Here is a 19,667-nt window from a genome sequence, read left to right as displayed (position 1 = left end):
ACTCACTTAACGGCCCAGTGACGTGCATTGACACCATAACAACTAAAAGTCTTTGGTGTTGAACAGCTGAGAACAGTCTCACACATTTTCACAAACAAATGTGTAAAACACACAAATCGGATAAGATTCACAAACACATTTCCATTTTATAATGCTAAGTTGACAATTGTGAATGTTATGAAGCCATGCAAATGGGGATGTTTTAGTAAAAAATATGACTATGTATTTGACCAACTCTTTGTGTTCATTTACAAATGATATTTGAGTTGTAAAGTAGAAGCACGGATTGAAATTTACAGATACAAGTCACTCTACATTTATTTGTGCATTGGGTTTGACGAGACACAGGTCATGTGACATTTTACGAGTCACATTGCGAAGTGGGTGAGAGCGGAACATTTGTTCCCATATTTCACTGCCATACTTCTTACAAGTTTAACCAGGCTTGTTAATTGTTTGTTTAGCCATAGTTCCATCATGATCTGTACCTGAAGACACTTACCATACCGGGTTTGGTGTGTTTTGCACATCTATCCCAGAGTCTGAAGGAGGTGCCTAACCATTTCCTCTATTTATACACTGGATGACGTCAGCAGTGATGTCATTGGGTTAGACCAAGTATGGTGGGGGAGGTTGATTAGGTAAAGAAGCTTATTTATGTTGATTGTGGTCTGTTCTGCATGGTTGTAAATATATATATATGGTTTAATGACAAATAAGGCTTCTAAAAATGTTTTTAAATTGTAAAAAAGTATTTTCAAATTGGATGTAATCCATATTTTTGAACAATGTGTTTAAACAAGTCTCATTTGTTAAATTACTTTTTAAAGTGGTTATATGTATTTTTAACAGTATTTTTTACCTTCACCGGCTAAAAAATGTCAGGTGGCACAACCACATATTTGTATATATATATATATATATATATTTTCCTACTGTTGGGAACGAAAAGGAGCGTATTTGGTTATCAGCAAATATGAAACTAAACTATCAACATCAGTGGAGTTATTAACATCAATAAGTTAATTAACAATTACTAATAATAACGGGGCATCACCCTGCGAACAGGGACCGATAACCAAGCTCATATATACACAGTATATCTAAGTGTTTTCTACCTTAAGATTGGTAGTAAGGAATAACTTGTTACTTACCTGTCTCAGAAGATGATTTGAGTTACCTGCAGTCATGGTACGGACTAGACATGGTGCACCCTGTTACACATTAGCCTTCCCCTGCCAGCATTAGTGGGTTATAATCCAACATTGGTGTATGCTTTGTTATGCAAGCTCAGAATTAGCACATCCCACATACCTGTGTTAGAGTAGGTACACTTGGGCGTGGAGTATGTGGAGATAATAAGGTTGCTTGCAGTTTTTTGCTTTAATAATGTCAGACATGCTCATGTAGCATTTATGCATTTATTTCCTGGTCAGCACATTCTTTGGCAGGTTTCGATTGCTGTCTGCAGCTTTCTTGATATTTGATGATGCTGGGTAGAGGGGTATGGAGGGTTTTGGTGAGTAATTTCAGTCTCATGTCCAGCAGGAGAACTGGTGTCAGTGTCTCTGAATGAAGTGGTGCGGCTGCAATGTCCCGCAGCGTCGCAGCTCTCCCAGCAGCTGTGGGAGCGTCCAAACAGCCGGCTGTCTTCAGACTTGTACCTACACCTGGAGGATGGGAGTTTGAGCTTTGTGGCATCCCCCGCCACACTGGGTCACTACCTCTGCCTGTCCACTGAGAATGGCTACCAACAAACTATGGCCATCTTTCATGTCAAACAGAAGAGCAGCCCCATGACTCAAATTCCAACCAGCTACACCTGGCCTGAGGCACACCACATACCCACAACAAAGAGTGTGGCCAGGCCTGGGCCTGGACTGCATACCTCTGTGGGGACTTGGCCTAAAACAACAGAGACAAGACAAGGAGAGACTGAGGCAACACTGTCCAGCAGGGACACTCAAGTCACCACCAGACACCGGAGCAGAAACGTGACCCTGTGGACAGAGGAATCTGGGCAGAAAGAGGCAGACTTCCGGGATGGGGAGCCCCTGCTGTCAGCCCGAGGCCCTTGCTACCTTAAGGAGCTGGTGGTTGTGTCAGTTCTGCTGGTGCTCTGCCTCAGTCTGCTAATCACCATGCTTCTGTACGTCATCAGACAGCGCTGTCGCAGCCGAACGGCCCCGCAGGCAGTAACTCCAACTAGAGAATCTGACAGAAGGACCCCTGTGGAGCAGGAGGCTCTCAAGGGGAAACGGAGTAAACGCAATGGACAGGCTAGTGGGCTAGTTTGTAATGGGGCACTCACAGGCTCTAATGGGCATTTGCCTAACACCCCCATCTGAACAGTCTCTGATGAGATCAGAGGGAAGGAAAGGCCATTCCAGGTACCAGAATTACCATGGTGACAGTCAGTCAGCTCAGTGGGAGGTTCTGTTTGCACAGCCAATGAGACAGTACAAACATTGTGGACTCTGATCCTGATGGGTAAGATTTGGATCTAATAGGATGAAAGACAATCTTTCTGTCGTACTTAAATGCAGACACATGGCTGTTGGGATGAGACTTTTTGTTGTTGCCAGACACTGAAACACATGTCCACTGTTATGTCCTAAATGATTTGTGTTTTCACTTACTAGACAGTAACACTTGAGACCAAAAGGTACAAGCTGATCCAATACAGTTGGTTCTTTAAACATTTTTATAGACTAGCGAGTGTTTGATGCAAAGCCAGTGACCGCCACAGATATGCATCTTTTTGTATTGGACCATTGTATTTTCAAGAGTTCATTCAAAACATACATGAACAGAATGTTGGATTTGAAGGGATTGTTCAGATGTTTTCAACTGTGATTGTATTAGTTACCTCTCCATAGTCAGTATATGGAGTTTGGAGAAACAGACGGCAGTACCAGCAAGGGAGCAAAGCAATGCACTGCTGCAAGGGGGCAGCAGCAAAACATATTTTAGACACCTAAAAAAAAGAAGAATATTTTGAATATCTTGTGACTGAAAGAGAAAAGTGGGGCACAAAAGACTATCTTGGTCTTGTGGCTTTGAAGAAAGTATAGATAACTTCAACTTTCTCTTTTTTTGGTGTCTAAAATACGTTTCACTGTTGCCCCTTGTCCACAAAAGTACATTGCTTTGTACTCCTGTCTGTTTCTCCAAACTCTATCTACACTGACTATGGAGAAGAAGCTCATACAACATCCCTTCAAAACATCACAACTATCGCTTTAAATTGTCACAGAGCTCAGACCAGTAGGCTTGTTTATCTTTTGTTTGTGCGATGGTATTACACACATACTGGGAACATGCTTTGGCTATAGTTGACATGATGCTTATCACTTATTTCCTGTGCATCATACACAATGGGCCATTTGGACACAACATCAGTAGCCATAACCTGTTTTGTGATGACACAGTGCTGTCACTCAGTGTTTTTACATGCACTTCAATAAAGAGGTTACTGTCAGCTTTCTGCCGTCAAGGGATTTCTTACATGTATTTCGAAACCGGGGGTGTTTCTCATCTGCCTTATTTCATGTCTCTTCACTCCTCGGGTGACCTAGAAATTGGTCTGGTTTGCCATCCTGAAGTACATCTCAAATCACTGTTCACTCTGATCAGCTGCAGCTCTGATACCACAGCCTTATACTGGTGCATATAAAATTCCACCACCAAATTCTGATTTTATTTGTGTTCTGAAGCCTAAAACAACTTTATTTTCCCATTTAAACCTGTATGACGGATGCTATTATAGTCAGGGAAAAGGATGTTATATTTCAAAAGTAAACACAACTGCATTAAATATTGGTTCATATGAGGCTGAACATCCCTGTGTGTTGGGTAGAATATATATTTGATGTGAGATATATTTACATAATGTTCACTCACATGCACTTCTAAATTATTTCTTCAAATTGCAAGACATTCTCATTGTAACCATTGTAACCTGCATTTTTTGATATTCATTAAATGTTGCTGGCTGGCTAATGTGCTTTTGGTGTCTGAGCAGTAACAGATCTGTTCACGATATAAATACAGATTGCAGGATCTTCATCAATGTGCAGATGCTTGTCAAACTGTTTGTTTAAAGGGAAACATGCAGAGACATTTCATTAGGAAACGTGAGACACCTAGAGTTTCTGTATGTTTCTTTTTTTTTTTTACCTGTGGGCATATTGGGTCGGCCTTCAATAAGAGGATCGGCGGTTCAATCCCCGGCTACTCCAGTCCATGTTGTTGTGTCCTTGGGCAAGAAACTTAACCCCAAATTGCTCCGGAAGTCTTTGCCTAGGGTGTGTGAATGTTGGTGTGAATGAGTTAGTTAGTTCTAATGGGCAGGTGGCACCTTGCATTGTAGCCCCTGTCATCAGTGTTGGGTGTGTGAATGGGTGAATGATGACATGTAGTGTTAAAGCGCTATGAGTGGCCGGAAGACTAGAAAGGCGCTATACAATACAAGTGCATTTACCATTACCACGTGCAGAACTACATGTAGAGATGTATCCTCATCTTCATGAAAGTCTGTTCATCAGAGTGACTGCCTGCTGGAAGGAACTATTCGTGTGTCCGGTTGTTTTGGCGTACAGTGTTCTGTAGCTCCTATGAGTCAGAACAGGATGTGTGATAGGTGATGTGACAACCCCCAAGATTTTGGACTGATGTTTTTCTTTTGCTGAAATATTTCTGTGTATCTTTAACAATTTACTATCCATGTAAAGATTTCCATGTCACCTGGGCAGCTCTATTCTTTCAATGAGAAATGGATGCAAGAGTACTGTAAAAGAGGTTCAAGGATATGAAGTGATGATATCTCCAAGATGGGGTTGTTGGAACAAAGGGAGTTGGGCCTAGTTGGGCCTACATGGTTCAACAGCCTGATTTGGGTTAAAATCACACCGAGCCCCACGAGACGTTAAATCTCACCTACGTGTGATTTTTGGTCCAAACTCAACACTAAGGTCTCATTGGACGAGGGCCATAGGCACCACAGGGTGTTATGGCCCATCTCCCAACAGGGTGGAGAATGCCACATCTATCTAGTGTTGGCCTTATTGGAATGTGATATTATTAAACGTGGACAGACTCCCACCAGCTGCATCTTCAAAGTTGTGAACTGTGGAGAAAAAAAAGCATTTCCTTGTTCTACAACATGACACTGAACACAGCTGTCACAACAAGACAAAAGACCCGGCTGCTGGGTGAGTAAGAGAGGTTCACGTCAATGTTTCCAAACACTTTTTGTGGCACATCGACACGTACATGTAAGGAATTAGGAATACCCTTAACAATGAAATGTTTACAATATTCTGTTAAAATGTTAGTTTGCACTAGAAGCTCCCCACGTAGTTTAATGTTAGAGAGAGTAGTAGTAGCCTCATCTGCAAGATAGTTCTTTCCACAGAACCTTTCTCTTGCATGATCTTGTAACATTGTGAGAATACAGCTGTCATAAGGTATTATTTGTGTATGTAGGTCAGGCGGAATGCTCCGGGTCTGAGTGAAGTGAAGCCAATGCGGAAGTTCTTTAAACTCTTGTTACAGGATACAACGTTCAGTACCTGCAGACAGCTAAAATGTTATAAAGTATTTAAGGTATTCCATTGTATGTCTTCTTTTAGCGTTCTGAATTGTGAAGCTACTGGTCCTGGACTCCACACTACTACTAGACCCATGCTGTGGCTTCACACACTGAATAAAGACGAGCAGGTTTTCTATAGTTATGTAATCATAGCCATATGATTACAAAAGGACAAGCACCTGCTTGTCTTTTGGCGCCACCTCATGGCTTAAATCTATTTCATCTTGAATCCGAAACTTAAGTTAAGGTTTAATAACCCTTAACTGTCATGGGGTGCCATGAAAAATAGCTTCCATACAGATCTTACCTTTTTGAGTATTCCGATTGTTGTGGCAATGTTACGGTGTTATTTGTGAGGTCAGTGTGTGATGTTGTAATGTACAACTTTCTGTCTGCAGGTATAACTCATGAAGACTCAGAAGAGTATCATACATTTTCCAGATGCATATCTTGTAAAAACTCACATTCTATATTTCTGAGTTTTCCAGTAATTAGGATGGATAAATACTGAAACGTGAAACTGAAGTTGTGTGACTTTATTAACCCTCTATCCCTCAGCATCTGTAAGCACTTCAGCATAGAGAGGAGGCAAGCACTGACAAAAGTAAAGGTAGAAACGTCAATGGTAATGCTGAGTACTTTTAGTCAGAAAATATTGAGGTCCAGTGAGTGATGTCAATGGGGGACAACCATGGTGAGGATGGAGGAGCCAAAGTGTCCAAATGAGAAATCCTTGGTTCGATAGCGTCAGTCTTAAGAGAAGTCAGTTGCTTCTAACTATGTGCTACATGTGAAGATGCATCATTCATACATCTAACTACTACCATGTATGATATACCCACCCATTTTTAATGTTATCTGTCGAATAAATGGGTGTTATCAGTGGTTATCCTACCATTACACTACCATTCTAATGATTCAAACAGGCAGAGCTGCAAGTGAAACTTAACAATGTGAATTGAAATAAAACAACTTTAAGTTTAGCCAACAAAAGTACTTGGTTGGGTTTAGGAAAAGTATTTTTGGGTTAAAATAAGTATGTTTGTTATGTAACTTATGTAGACTACATGGTTACAAAAAAGGTAAAATAAGTCAGTAATATTGATTTTTGGTTCGACACAGGACACAAATAAGAGTCTCCTATGTGAAAATCCTGTGTTTGTTTGACACGTCTTTCCACCACCACCCCATGCAGACTTTGTCAATCTACCAAGTCACCCAACTTTACTCCTGGCATAGTTACTTCTGCCACTAGAAGTTGAATGCGTCTTCTTGTATTCATATCTGTGATCTAACCCATTTCTATGAGGCTGATAACCGCTGATAATTCCCACTCAGTCAGCTGATAACAATATTAGTTATAGTGAGTTTTTGGTTCCATCTAGCTAATTGATTTAATCGTTTTTGTACTGTGGGAGTACGCTGGAGTATTTGGAGGAAACTCACGCTGACACAGGGATGACATCACATTTTTGTTCCCCCACTCGCCGACGAAGGCAACACTCGACCGGTCTTAACACCAACACTACCATGCTCTGTGGGTGTGACTTTGTGTGTCATCTATACAACCAATCTGTTCAGAATTAAATTGTTCACTAGATCATAACGTTCTTAATAGATCTAGCATCTTAATTTCGCAGTGAAAGTGCAGCAGATTGATGAATTTAACTTTAAAACGTCCAAAATGTCATTCCAGGGAGCATGACCTCAGACCCTCCACCCACCACAGTCCTTTTTGTAACACACACAATTCAAAAGTCATTATGGCACCGCTGCAGTGGGGTGTGTGTCGTCAATGGATTAGGGTCCTTAAATTCGCCCCGCAATTTGCTGCTGTGACCTTTCACTGTCAGCCAAGTTTATTTCTAGAAAGAAACTTGTATTGATGGAGCATCATCTCAACATTAGTAAGTGTTAGCGTGTTATACTTTTTAGGAAGGTTTGCGTAATAGGAGCACAGCCTGCTGGCTCCCCTGTCTGCAGTCGTGCATCTGGACTGCAGCAAGTCTGCAGAAGTCGCAGCATCATCGTTACTGCAGTGAAATCCAGCTCCTGAACACACCCTGCTGCAGCCTGCAGCAGTCAACAACACGGACAGCACCACGTTTACCGAGCAGATACGAAGAGACGGCGAGCTGCTGGAACACAGCTGAGGTAAGATCGTCTGCTCACTGCATTTTGTCCCGCATGAGAAACTAGGACAAGTAACGTTTAACGTGGGACAGGAATAAGTGTCATTGACAACAGTGCCGAGGAAGCGAATGTCAGCGTTCAGTGTTATCACAGTTTGCATAGACAGTTCTGAGGAAATCACGGCGTTAGTCTTCTAAGGAGGTCCTGTACAGAACGGCTCGACCTGTGTTAGGGCTGCTCCTGGAGCTGTGCCAAATCCCACTGCGGTCCCGCCAGCGCCCAGTACTGCGGACTACCGGGATGTTCTCTATGTTCGCGTTCTTGTTCGGCCACATGAAGCACTGAATGTCATTCTCTGTTTGTATGCACAGAGTTCGTTGAAATGGCTGTTCAAAAATATAGTGTTTTAGGCTGCAGCTGTCAAAAATAATGAAACGGTCCCTAATATTGTCCAATAGCTTAAGATCACGAGTATTTTGGCCATCATAATTGTGATTCACGATATAATCCTGATAATTCTCAAAATATGGTTAAAAGTCTTAAAATGGCAAAGATATACCGACATAACTTCACCATACATTTATTTTAAGAAACATATTGTTATTTAGAGACATCTTTTTTTTTGTGCATAATTTATTTTTTGTAATAAACAAACAACCAAGAAATTTTAAGTAAGGTAATCAAGTCATAACTACAATAAACTACTCAGCCGATAATAATGATGGAGGTCAATCAGATATAGAACAAGTCCTTTGTTTTGCTGACTGAAAGCCGTTAAAGGGGAACACAGACCAAATTAAGAATTTCAATGTTATTTTGCTTTGCTGAGGAAAGTTCAAGCCACTCAAAGCCAAAACCAGAGAAGTAAATCTTAAACTTGTGATGTCATCAAGCTCCATAGACAATGAATGGGAGACTGATTTTGTGGACCCACAGTAGGTTTATTATTATTTTATATACCCAAATCAGCTTTATTCTATTGTAGTGTTCTCTCAATGATATCTCGAACATATATCCCAATTGAATGTTCACAGTAATTTATTGACATTCTGCCACACAGGGTTGCACAACAACAAACAAGTCTTTGGTCCACTGCATGTTATCTAATCCTCACGCTTCCCTCTTTGAAGTTGATGAGTGTATTCTGTCATAGGCCATATGTGCTCCAGTAATAATGACAAAAAGGCAACAAATTTAAAGAATAATTCAGCAAACTTTCCTGGGAGCTACCAGCCGTCACATCTACATGTGCCATTGCCATTGCCATGGAGATGAGATTAATTGTCTATGGAGCAGTTTCAGGCTTTATATTTGACATCACAGATAAGAGTTTGGGATTTGGGAGAGAGTCATGTTTATAAATATATTTTGGACCGTCTATTCCCCTTTAGTGTTCAACCTTTGGTCTGGGCATCCCATTTGTTCAGTGGACTGTATCAGCACATTAATGTCTACCTGGGCATCTGGTCTCAATGTTTGTCACAGTCTGACAACATGTCAAAGTCACTCACAGTGAAGATGCTGGATGACATTTTGCCTCACTTCAGCATCACTTAGTGTCATAAAATTTTAAAAGAATGCATTAACATACTTGCCAAACATAATACGTCTAAATCAAATAAAGAAATTCTTATATCAGAAAAGTTAATTAATGAAATTACATTCTTCAAACTATAGGGTGACTTTATCACAGTGGCCCTGTGGAGTCCCTGTCCACTAGTGCCGCTGTACAGTATTGTTTTAAAGAGCAAGGACACAAGTACGCCGTGAGCTCATCACATATTCTAATGATGCTAGGGAATGCACCAGGAACAGGAACATTTTGGAGCCTGCATTGTTTAGAAGTTTTCATCTTCTCTGCCTTTTGGTGGCGTATGCTGTGTTACAGCCACTAAAAGTTCGGATAGATAGAATAAGATAGAATGAAGACTTGAGGTAAATCGTGTCTAGTATATTAACTTCATTTCTTTTAACAATCCTTTCCATTCTTTAGCTGTAGTCCTTTTCTTTGACTGAATCATTTTGTAAATACTGTTTTTTTTCCACCAGCAGGATGGCTCTTAATGACAAAGATCCAATGCCTGCAGTGGGGACCCTCTCCCCGGGCCAACTGCAGTCGCACCTCAAGATGGAGCCAAAGACTCTAGGGGTGAGCTCACATGACAAACGACTGACGTTTACTTTTAGTTTCGCACTGGACACGGAACAGCGGTAATCTGGACAAAAGTCTGGTGTTTGTTTGACCCAACCACCACCACTCCCATCTGCTCCATCTCAAACTTTGTACTACATTAGTTGATCTGAGCGTATAATGAGGACTAGATATCAATTTTAAAGACCGATATAATAATGATAGTGATGTGAATGGACATTCTTTGACTCTTTTACAGACTGTACTAACTGGATCACTGTTGAAATGAACATCAATCTTAAAGTAAAAATACCCAAATAAATAAATCAAACTGAAACTAATAAATACCTAAATAATCTAATCTGGAACAGCTTGTTGGGACACTCAAAAAGCGGGACAATCCCAGACAAACCGTCTGGTCACTGTACAATAGAGAGCTCGGAAATTATGACAAAAAGTTCCATATTTTGCTGGTCACCTAACTGCTTTTTACCCCCCCCCCCCCTCAGGCAATCCAGATCGTTATTGGGGCTTTGATTCTCTGTCTGAGTGCCTCTGTGCTCCAGATCCATGAGGTCCACTTTACAGGAGATGTGGCCCTCTTCCTGATTGTTGTCATACAGGTTAGTTTTGTTAAACACGTCATGTTGTCAGACTTTCATGTTTCCCACAGCAGAAAATACTGTGTCTAAGTAAGTTGTATTGTAACCCACCAGGTGACCTTGTCTGGTTCAGTGTTGGTCCACAGTGGGAGGAAACCTACTCTGTTTTGGGTGAGTATAATGATACAGGTCACTTTTGTACACACACAATCAGCTAGATTCATTCAGTAAAAGCCATTCACCCTACAAAACATGAGTACACTTAGGCCTCTAGTTTCAAACTGCTAAACTATTATACTGATGCCAGACAATTAAATGATCTTCAACTATCTGTTAAATGGCTACAACTAAAATACACCATAATTTATTGTAAGAATCTTTGAAAATTTTATAGTGTTCAGTGGTGCCATTTGGGAACACTAAGAGCTCAAACTCGACCTTCATTTTGATCTCAACTACACAATTACACGCTTGTGAAGCTGCCGTGGTGAAAAAACCTGTCCACAGACAAACATACATAAAAACACTTGGCAGAGTATTAGAAATCCTGTTCTGTGGTATTTCCTGCAGTAGGTGACTCAAGGACCAAATTGTACCATTATGACACAGACACAGACTCACAAGGTGAAAACAATACCAGCGTCACAGATGTGACGGGTAACAAAAGGCTAAGGAAAGCCTTTTCACAGGCAAATGTGAAGGATGCTGCAGAGTAGTGCATACATTGTAAAACACTGCTTTTCTATGCTGGGGTTAGGTTTTGAGTAATTACCTTATTGTAAATGAGCACTTCTGTTATCATTTGCAGGTGAAATGTGTCCTGGTGCTGCACCTCATCAGTGCTGCATTTGCCACTGCTGCTTTGGGTCTGATGTCCAAACACCTGCCCTACCGTCAGGACTCTTACCACTGTGAACACTGCCGCAGACTGGAGCTACATGCCGTGGTATTGTCTTGAAGACCTGCACACAGAGGCCAGAGCACTATATGAAATTCAATAGATTTAAGGTTTTAATGATCATAAAACAATCTGTGGCAAAAAAGAATAGCAACTACTGAAGCAAAGCTGTGAACATGTAGTCAAGTCTTGTTATAGTCTGATTAAGACTAACATCCACAGCACACGACTGAATGATGAATATTGTTATTAAAATTAAGTAGCCTGTGATCTGTTTAGGGCTGCGCTCTGCGTTGTTTATCGTTGGAAGACGTGAGTTTTGCCTGGTGCAAGACTGAAACAATGTTTGCAGGACAGACATATATTCCTGAACAAAAGTACCCCTCTCAGGTTATACTGTCATACTTTGTTTCAATCAATCTAAAAACATATTCCACAGTTACAACAGTCACTTTGTAAAAATAGAAAATACATTTACAGTCCAGAAGTAGCTACGGTTGAGCTGCTGTCACATTATCACAGATATTTCCTGGCCTAGTACTAGTTTCTACATTTTCTAATAGCCTTTTTCTTAAGTGATACAGTATGTTTTGACTACACTTTAATGTTTTACCTGACTTGTTCTTATTGTCCATTATCACCTGTAATTTTCCAAATGTCCTCCTGTGAGCTTTAAAGACATTTTGGTATATTGGACACTAACCCTAAAAAGGGACAATACCATTTTAAAAGCTGGAATTGTGGTGTTACCAACTATGAAATCATTGAAGGTATTCACAACAGGTCTTAGGTAAACATATTAAAGGTAGCTCCTAAATGGCAACATTAGCATAAACTCCTGAAACTATTCGGTGTGTCAGTCCTTACTTATATTATAGATAAGCTTCAAAATTCACAAGTGGGATTATTTACCAACATATTTTATATTGCAGAACCAAACGTTAAAATGACGTAAACTTGCGTTAACTTGTTAATTCAGGCAAAAAACATTCACAAAACCGATTTACCTTGAGACGGAGTAACCAGAGGCAATCTACATATGTAGCATCCACAGAGCGATCACTGATCCCTTCCTAGAATCACATGAATTCATAGTTGACACTATGTTGTCATACATGTTGTGAAAAAGAAGACTCCATGTTTCTTTGTCTTTACTGTCCACTGCAGCAACATTGTTTCAGGAAATGCACCGGGCTGATCGAGCAAAAGTGTAAAGTAAGTGATTGACTACTGTTACAACTAATACTTAGGTCAGATAGGCTATGCTATCTTGTCTTGTAGAGTGCATGGAGTTGACACATACTGTATGTCTTTAAGTGATAGACAAGATATTCTGAGTGTTTTACACTTCTATTTGTTTATGTTATCATCAGTGTCACAGTAAGAAACAATTTGTTTCATTATACATACTCTTCCTGTTGTCTCACCTTATATGCTATTGGATTTCTCTGGCTAGCTGTTGATTGACGGGATCCTGGGGACGCTGGTGATTTTCCTGGTGCTGGAACTGTTGATTTGCATCACAGCCATGCTGTTTGGACTCACTGTCCTAGCTGCTGGTGGAACCCAGGTGAACTCTCATAAAAAGTATCCAAATAATGCAGGGCGAAAGAGATGACGTAAGATAGTGGTAAATGGGGTAGTTCAGCAGATATTTAGTTGTAAATTCAATAAGGGGTTTGGGTACATGGTAAACTAGATTAAACAGTTTGCAATAAGTAAAATGTGGTTGAATGGAAGGGACTGTATAATTCTACTGGTTCATAAAACTTGTGGCCACCAGGGGGCATTGATTAGAATGCACTCCAGACAACATGTTCCATTGAGAGGTTTATTGACGGTAGAAAAATGAGTGTGTGTGGTTCTGGAACAGATATAAATGAAAATAATTAGTCAAATCTATATACAAATATTGTAACAGGTTATTTTACTTTACAGGTCTAAAGTGCAACAAGATACTTTACATGTCAACATAGTGTTATTGTAGATAACTAAGCTACAGAATGGCATGAACTAACTAGCAAACACCAGATTCTGTACTCTATGCATCCATAAATATTGGCAATCTTTCACAGATTTAAACATTGCCTACATTTTGCAGAGAACAAGGAACTAATAATTGCCTCATTTAGGCACTTACGGCTTGAAGACAAAACCGCCATACAGCGGTAGTTTTATGTTAAAACATACAGGGACAGAATAGCGGTAGTAATAAACGTTTTTGGGGACTACTACACTCACCATAAAACAACAATGAACGAGTGACAATATCTTGGACTAAATTGCCGTGCAGACTAATAACAATTTGATTTGATGAAATACAACAAACAAGAGATATCAGGCTTACTTACTGCATGTTTGCATGCACACAGTCTTGAAAAGGAAAGCCCAGAACAGGGCACATATAACAATATTAATATATTTACAGACACAGTAATCCTTTTGCGCGGGTACTCTCTTCAAAACCTTACCAACCTCAATGACAAAACCACCATTAATATACAGCAGTCCTATTCTGTACGTGGATGTCTACTGTCCTCCTCCATGAGCAAGGGAGCATTGTGCGGTTCCTGCTCGGCTGCTTCTCACAAAAGTTGAACCTCAGAACCAGGAGGAGCAATGCTGATTCTGTCCTGGCAATAGTGGACCAGCTCTTTACCCATGCAGGTCTGTTGGAGGGGTCATGGGAGTTTGTCCATCCAGTCAACATGTGTTTTTTGGACTTGGAGAAAGCCTACTACCATGTCCTTTGGACATCAGAGGAAATACGATGCAACAAGCCATTTGGTTTGTATGACCAAAGGGAGAGCCTTGTCTGTATACATTAAGTTTAACACATTTCTAGTTCATGTTGGCCTCTGCCAGGGTTGTCCCTTGTCACCATTCCTGTTTGTGATTTTCATGGATAGGATTTCAAGGCGCAGCCAGGGGGAGGAGAGCGTCCGATAGGAGGACTTCAGAATAGCATCTCTGCTCTTTGCAGATGATGTGGTCCGGTTCACTCCTTCAGCACGCACTGGGTGGTTTCCAGCCAAGTGTGAAGTGGTTGGGATGAAAGTCAGTCCGAGGCCATGGTTCTTTGCCAGAAAACGGTTGATTGCACCCTCCGGGTTGGGAGTGAGTCACTGCCCCAAGCGAAGGAGTTCAAGTATCTCGGGGTCTTGTTCACTGTGAGGGTAAAATGGTGCGTGACATGGACAAGCGGTTCAGTGTGGTCTCTGCAGTGCTGCGGCCGTTGTACAGGTCCGTTGTGGTGAAGAGGGAGCTGAGCCAAAGGCAAAGCTCTCGATTTACCAGTCCATCTACGTTTCGACCGTCACCTTTTCTCATGAGCTTTGGGTAGTGACCGAAATAATGAAATACGAAGTGAGCTTCCTTCTTAGGGTGGCTGGGCTCAGTTCTGGAGGGAGCTTGGAGTACAGCGGCTGTTCCCAGGGGGCCCAGCTGAAGTGGTTCGGGTATCTGATTGAACCAGGATTAGATAGTCCTGATGGGCAGGTGGCACCTTGCATAGTAGCCCCTGTCATCAGTGTATGAAGGGTGTGAATAGGTAAATGAAATACGAAGTGTAATGTAAAAAGCGCTTTTTACATTACATGGAAGACTAGAAAAGCACTATACAAGTCCATTTACCATGAGGATGCGTCCTGGAAGGCTCTCTTTAGAGATTTTCTTGGCCCGTTAAACTAGTTAGAGGTAGATCCACAACACGCTTGAGAGATTATATATCTTGTCTGGCCTGGGAATGCCTCAGGGTTCCCCAGGAAGAGCTGGAAAGAGTTGCTGGGGAGAGTAAAAGTATGGAATACCCTCCTATGGGGCCAATCACACTTGAGTTATTTAAGACACACATAAAAATTATAATGTTTTCAACTTTTCTAGTCAAGTCGCAAAGCTCGTCAATATCATACTTGACCGAGGCAGCCAATCAAATCGAGCAAAAGGCGGGCTTTACTACTTTACCACTGACTTCCTGGATATCCACGATGGATATCCATATATATATATATACATATATAATACTTGACCATAGAAGTTATTATAAAATGCTTTATAATGTGTCATGATTATTTGTATAAAGCATTATGAATAATTATTAGTGCTTGTAACTATAATACACTGCTCAAAGAAATTAAACGAACAATCTTTTATCAGGGTATGGCATGAATTAAATTGCACTTCTCTGATAATGAGAGCTGGACAGGGCCGTAGAAGGTCCTCAACCCATCAGCAGGACCGCTATCTGCTGCTTTGTGCAAGGAGGAACAGGTTGAGCACTGCCCGAGCCCTACAGAATGACCTCCAGCAGGCCACTGTGAATGTCTCTGCTCAAACAATCAGAAACAGACTTCATGAGGGTGGCCTCAGGGCGTGACGTCCTTTAGTGTGCCCTGTGTTCACTGCCCAGCACTGTGGAGCTCGATTGGCATTTGCTATAGAACACCAGAATTGGCATGTCCGCCACTGGCGCCCTGTGCTTTTCACAGATGAGAGCAGGTTCACCCTGAGCACCTGTGATAGACGTGAAAGGGTCTGGAGAAGCCAAGGAGAATGCTATGCTTCCTGCAATATTGTTCAGCATGACCGGTTTGGTGGTGGGTCAGTGATGGTCTGGGGAGGCATATCCATGGAGGGACGCACAGACCTCTACAGGCTAGAGAACGGCAGTCTGACTGCCGTTAGGTATCGGGATTAAATCTTTGAACCCATGGTCAGACCCTATGCTGGTGCAGTAGGTCCTGGGTTCCTCCTGATGCACGGCAATGCCCGGCCTCATGTGGCAAGAGTATGCAGGCAGTACCTGGAGGATGAAGGAATTGATACAATTGAATGGCCCTCACGATCACCTGACCTAAACCCGATAGAACACCTCTGGGACATTATGTGTCGGTCCATCAGACACCGCCAGGTTGCTCCTCAGACTTTACAGGAGCTCACTGATGCCCTTAGACAGATCTGGGAGGACAACCCACAAGACACCATCAGTCATCTCATTAGGAGCATGCCGTGACATTGTCAAGCATGCATACAAGCACGTGGGGGCCACACAAGATATTGAGAAGCATTTTGAGTTGCAGAAATTGAATTTTGGCAAAATGGACTAGCCTGCCTGCCACATCATTTTTTCAATTTGATTTTCGGGGTGTCTATACAATGAAGCCCTCTGTAGGCTGAAACCTTTATTTCCATCAAAAGATGTGGCATCCTTTCATTCCTAAGACATTAAACTGTCCATATCAGTATAGATATCCAACATAATTTTTTTTCACATTGAGATCTGATGTTTTTTCAAAGTGTTCCTTTAATTTTTTTGAGCAGTGTAATACAGTTCTATCAGCAGATTAGAATTCATTATAAGTATGTTTATAACGCATTACAGACATAGGCATCATGGAAAGTGTTATGAAACTATAGTACTTTGAAGAGCTGTAAATTATGTGTGTTTGCGTGTGTCCTGCAGGCTCCCAGCCAGAGACCTGTCTATCCACAGACGCGCCCCCCACCTGTTCCAGCTACGCAGGCTGCTCCAGCTGCAGCCGAGTCGTCTCAGGTATCACAAACACTTTGTTCAGATCCTATTTTTGATGGTCATTTTGTTTAATTAAATTAAAATATTTAATATTAAATTACACCTACTCTGTAATATGTTTATAAAGTGTCCTCCACGCCACACTGCACATATCCAAGGCTGCTGTCAATGGCTTGCTAGAAAAGTATGGTGCACCTTTGCAAAAGTAGTTCTAAAGCCAGCCATAGATTGTATATTTTAACAAGCCTGCGTTTGACATAGGAAGCGGTGCAAAATCTGAATTGCTTGTTAAATCACATGTTTTCTGATCTAGGCAGCACACAAAAAACTGACTGGGTTGTCTTATTTCACAGTTTGTGGATTGGTAGGCACCAGTGGCTGGTGACTGGACTAATTGGGGAGGACAGGAGAAACCCACAGTGTCATGTTATTTTACACTATTTGGTTATTTGTCTCTACTACATTTTACCAACATCATTATCAAATCTATAATTAAAAAAAAAAAAGATATTTGATCATTTATTTCAACAAATTACCGTTTTATATTTTGTATTTGCCTCTCAAAAATAGAGGTGGAGTAACCTGCTCTATTTTTTATTCTGATAGGCACTCCAGATACCCAAATATATGTGCATATATACACAGAAAAAGTGAGCATGGAATCAGGGGTATCTGGTTCAGAGTTCATCAGTTTGGTGAATTTTGCGTTTGGTTGTCCTGCTGTTAGTTATATGTTTTGATTGTCTTTTTTATATATGATGTAGAGGTGAAATGCTCCCCGGCATCTTTTTGAAGCTTGTGGCTGGACATTACACATTGTACCTTTAAGAGTGGTTGGGCCATTTTATGTTGAACCACAGCAGAGTTTGCATGGAATCTGAGGTATCCACAGTAGGATTTGACCAGCAGTGTTTTCACACAGCAAACACAATACCACACCAATATATATACACACACATATATACATATATATATACATATATACATATATATATACATATATATATATATATAATCTGCAAGTCATGTTTACATTTTACTGCTATCTGTGTGTCAACAGGTGGCTGTAGTTGTGACTGAACCAGATTCAGAGCAGATGGAGGACATCTCCACCCCACCTACTGAACCCCAGGTGGAGCCGATAGAAACTGTGACAACACAGCCGTGAACTCAGCACACAATGCTCCTTGTGGTGTTATGTCAGTCATGTCAGAGTGTAAATATGGATGTCACCTGAGAAAAACTATTCCTGTCAGACTCATGCAGGTCATTAACATTTGGACCATGACAACAAATCTGCAAGAAGGCAAGAATATAATAACAATTGTGGAAACAATAAATGTGAGTGTCAACAAGTTGTCAATGGTAGTCATCCTGTCCTTTTACTTCTGGCAAGACATGAACACAGAATTAGTATTAGCACTTCTGCACCTACAGTACAGTATGTTGTGTATATGATATGGATCAGTGTCCACAATGTTGATGTATTCTTCAAATACTAAATATCAATAAAATAAGTATAGCGAAATATAAGTGTAGAGAAATAAAAATAACACAGGCAGACAGCCAGACTTTCAGCTTGGAAAGCAGGGGGAAGGCTAAGATCTTGGTCAGCAAGAGTATGTAGTAGGATATATTCACGAATCTAAGAGTCTATGCACATTTTGTGTTAGTTTGAGTGAAGGCAGATTTACTATTTAACTTTGAACTATTTAGCCTTTCTTGCTTCAAACATATTTGACTGTTGAAATATGATTGTGTTGTTATGTGGTTATAAAACTAACCTTGTATTGTGTTTATGCTATTAAAACTGGTCTTAATGCCATTCCAGAATGAATGGATGTATTACAGTAGCCAATGTACTGTATAATGTCAATTTAATGTTGGTTCTAATATTTTAGAGCTATTCTGATTGAAACTTAAAGGAGTATTCCGTTGATTTAGTACTTTCAACAAGTGGGGGACTCAAAAGAGGCAGTAAGGGATGAAATATTAGGAGTTTTAGTTTTAGTTCCTATAAAATTTTTCCTCCAAAAACACATTTCCCATATTGCTAATAAACCTTCCCAGCCCTGTAATTAACCACTTTTTTTTAACTTCAGTCACCCTCTTTGTGGCATAATGCACTCTTTGTGGAAACACTAAAATGCACCTCTCTATCTGTCATATGTTTCTAGTCTTCAAGCCCAAACCACAATAACCCTGATGACATCACAATCTATTCCAGTGCTCACATATGTTTATGAGGGTTTGGTAACAACAGAGAATAAAAAGAGAGTGGAAAAGTTCTCCTTCACATTGAAGAGATGTGGGTTAGGGTGAAATCATATTCCCATAGATCTCCGTGTGTCGTAGGGTTATTGTTAATTGAATGCCACGAGGGGACACATGCACACAGGGACCATATCTCTAAAATAGTCTGAAACTGCAGCTATAGATGTTTCTGTGGAGTGTTTAGTGATGCTTCAGAGCTGTAGTGCTTTAAAAATACAAAAGTAAACTCATCACAGACACAGGAGGTCAGGATAAAGAGCAGCAGGATCCTGCAGATCATCTTCTTCCTGTGAGAGGAGACAAAGGTGAAGAGTTCAAAACTCAGAAGACATCAAACATTGATTTTGAAACAAAAACTCACTTTATGTCACAAGATGGTAATTTACTGTTACAGTAAATTACTGGTAACAGTTTCGCCTGGAAGATACTGTAAAATTTACAGTACTGTGTCAGAGAAATACAGTAATTTATTGTAATCAAAATGTACAGTAAATTGGTGCAATTCT

General features: G+C 40.7%; 2 protein-coding genes across 7 annotated transcripts in view; both read left to right on the top strand.

Moving 5' to 3' along the window:
- Positions 1–3,481, top strand: part of sema4ab (sema domain, immunoglobulin domain (Ig), transmembrane domain (TM) and short cytoplasmic domain, (semaphorin) 4Ab) — a 33,846-nt gene extending 30,365 nt beyond the window's left edge. For 3 of the 4 annotated variants that reach the window (XM_068704386.1, XM_068704387.1, XM_068704389.1), the window contains one exon: positions 1,546–3,481. In XM_068704386.1, coding sequence (XP_068560487.1) covers positions 1,546–2,348 — 803 coding nt within the window. In that variant the 3' untranslated portion in view covers positions 2,349–3,481. The remainder of the gene's footprint in view (positions 1–1,545) is intronic. The other variant, XM_068704388.1, reaches the window with a different exon arrangement.
- A 3,901-nt stretch (positions 3,482–7,382) lies between these two features.
- Positions 7,383–18,250, top strand: si:dkey-81h8.1 (uncharacterized protein LOC100034657 homolog). 3 transcript variants are annotated; one of them, XM_068704428.1, is made up of 9 exons: positions 7,383–7,747; positions 9,779–9,875; positions 10,367–10,480; positions 10,574–10,630; positions 11,268–11,405; positions 12,525–12,572; positions 12,814–12,927; positions 16,819–16,908; positions 17,948–18,250. In XM_068704428.1, the coding sequence occupies exons 2-9, from the start codon at positions 9,780–9,782 to the stop codon at positions 18,053–18,055; spliced, it is 765 nt and encodes a 254-aa protein (XP_068560529.1). In that variant the 5' UTR covers positions 7,383–7,747; position 9,779; the 3' UTR covers positions 18,056–18,250. The 3 variants fall into 3 exon arrangements, with proteins under 3 accessions (XP_068560529.1, XP_068560528.1, XP_068560530.1); XM_068704427.1 differs by having other exon boundaries at positions 9,776–9,875; XM_068704429.1 differs by lacking the exon at positions 12,525–12,572 and having other exon boundaries at positions 9,776–9,875.
- Positions 18,251–19,667: the final 1,417 nt, after the last annotated feature.

This window comes from Cebidichthys violaceus, unplaced genomic scaffold (assembly GCF_023349555.1).
Source record: "Cebidichthys violaceus isolate CVI_PGR_0920_01 unplaced genomic scaffold, fCebVio1.0.p SCAF_91, whole genome shotgun sequence".
NCBI lineage: Eukaryota > Metazoa > Chordata > Actinopteri > Perciformes > Stichaeidae > Cebidichthys > Cebidichthys violaceus.
This window is presented reverse-complemented; position numbering and strand designations above follow the sequence as displayed.

Excerpts from the sequence above, each read along its gene's own strand:
- si:dkey-81h8.1 (XM_068704428.1), top strand. The coding sequence starts at position 9,780 with ATGGCTCTTAATGACAAAGATCCAATGCCTGCAGTGGGGACCCTCTCC. Across the intron at positions 10,481-10,573 it reads TCCTGATTGTTGTCATACAG|GTGACCTTGTCTGGTTCAGT; the intron begins GTTAGTTTTGTT and ends GTAACCCACCAG. Across the intron at positions 16,909-17,947 it reads CTGCAGCCGAGTCGTCTCAG|GTGGCTGTAGTTGTGACTGA; the intron begins GTATCACAAACA and ends GTGTGTCAACAG.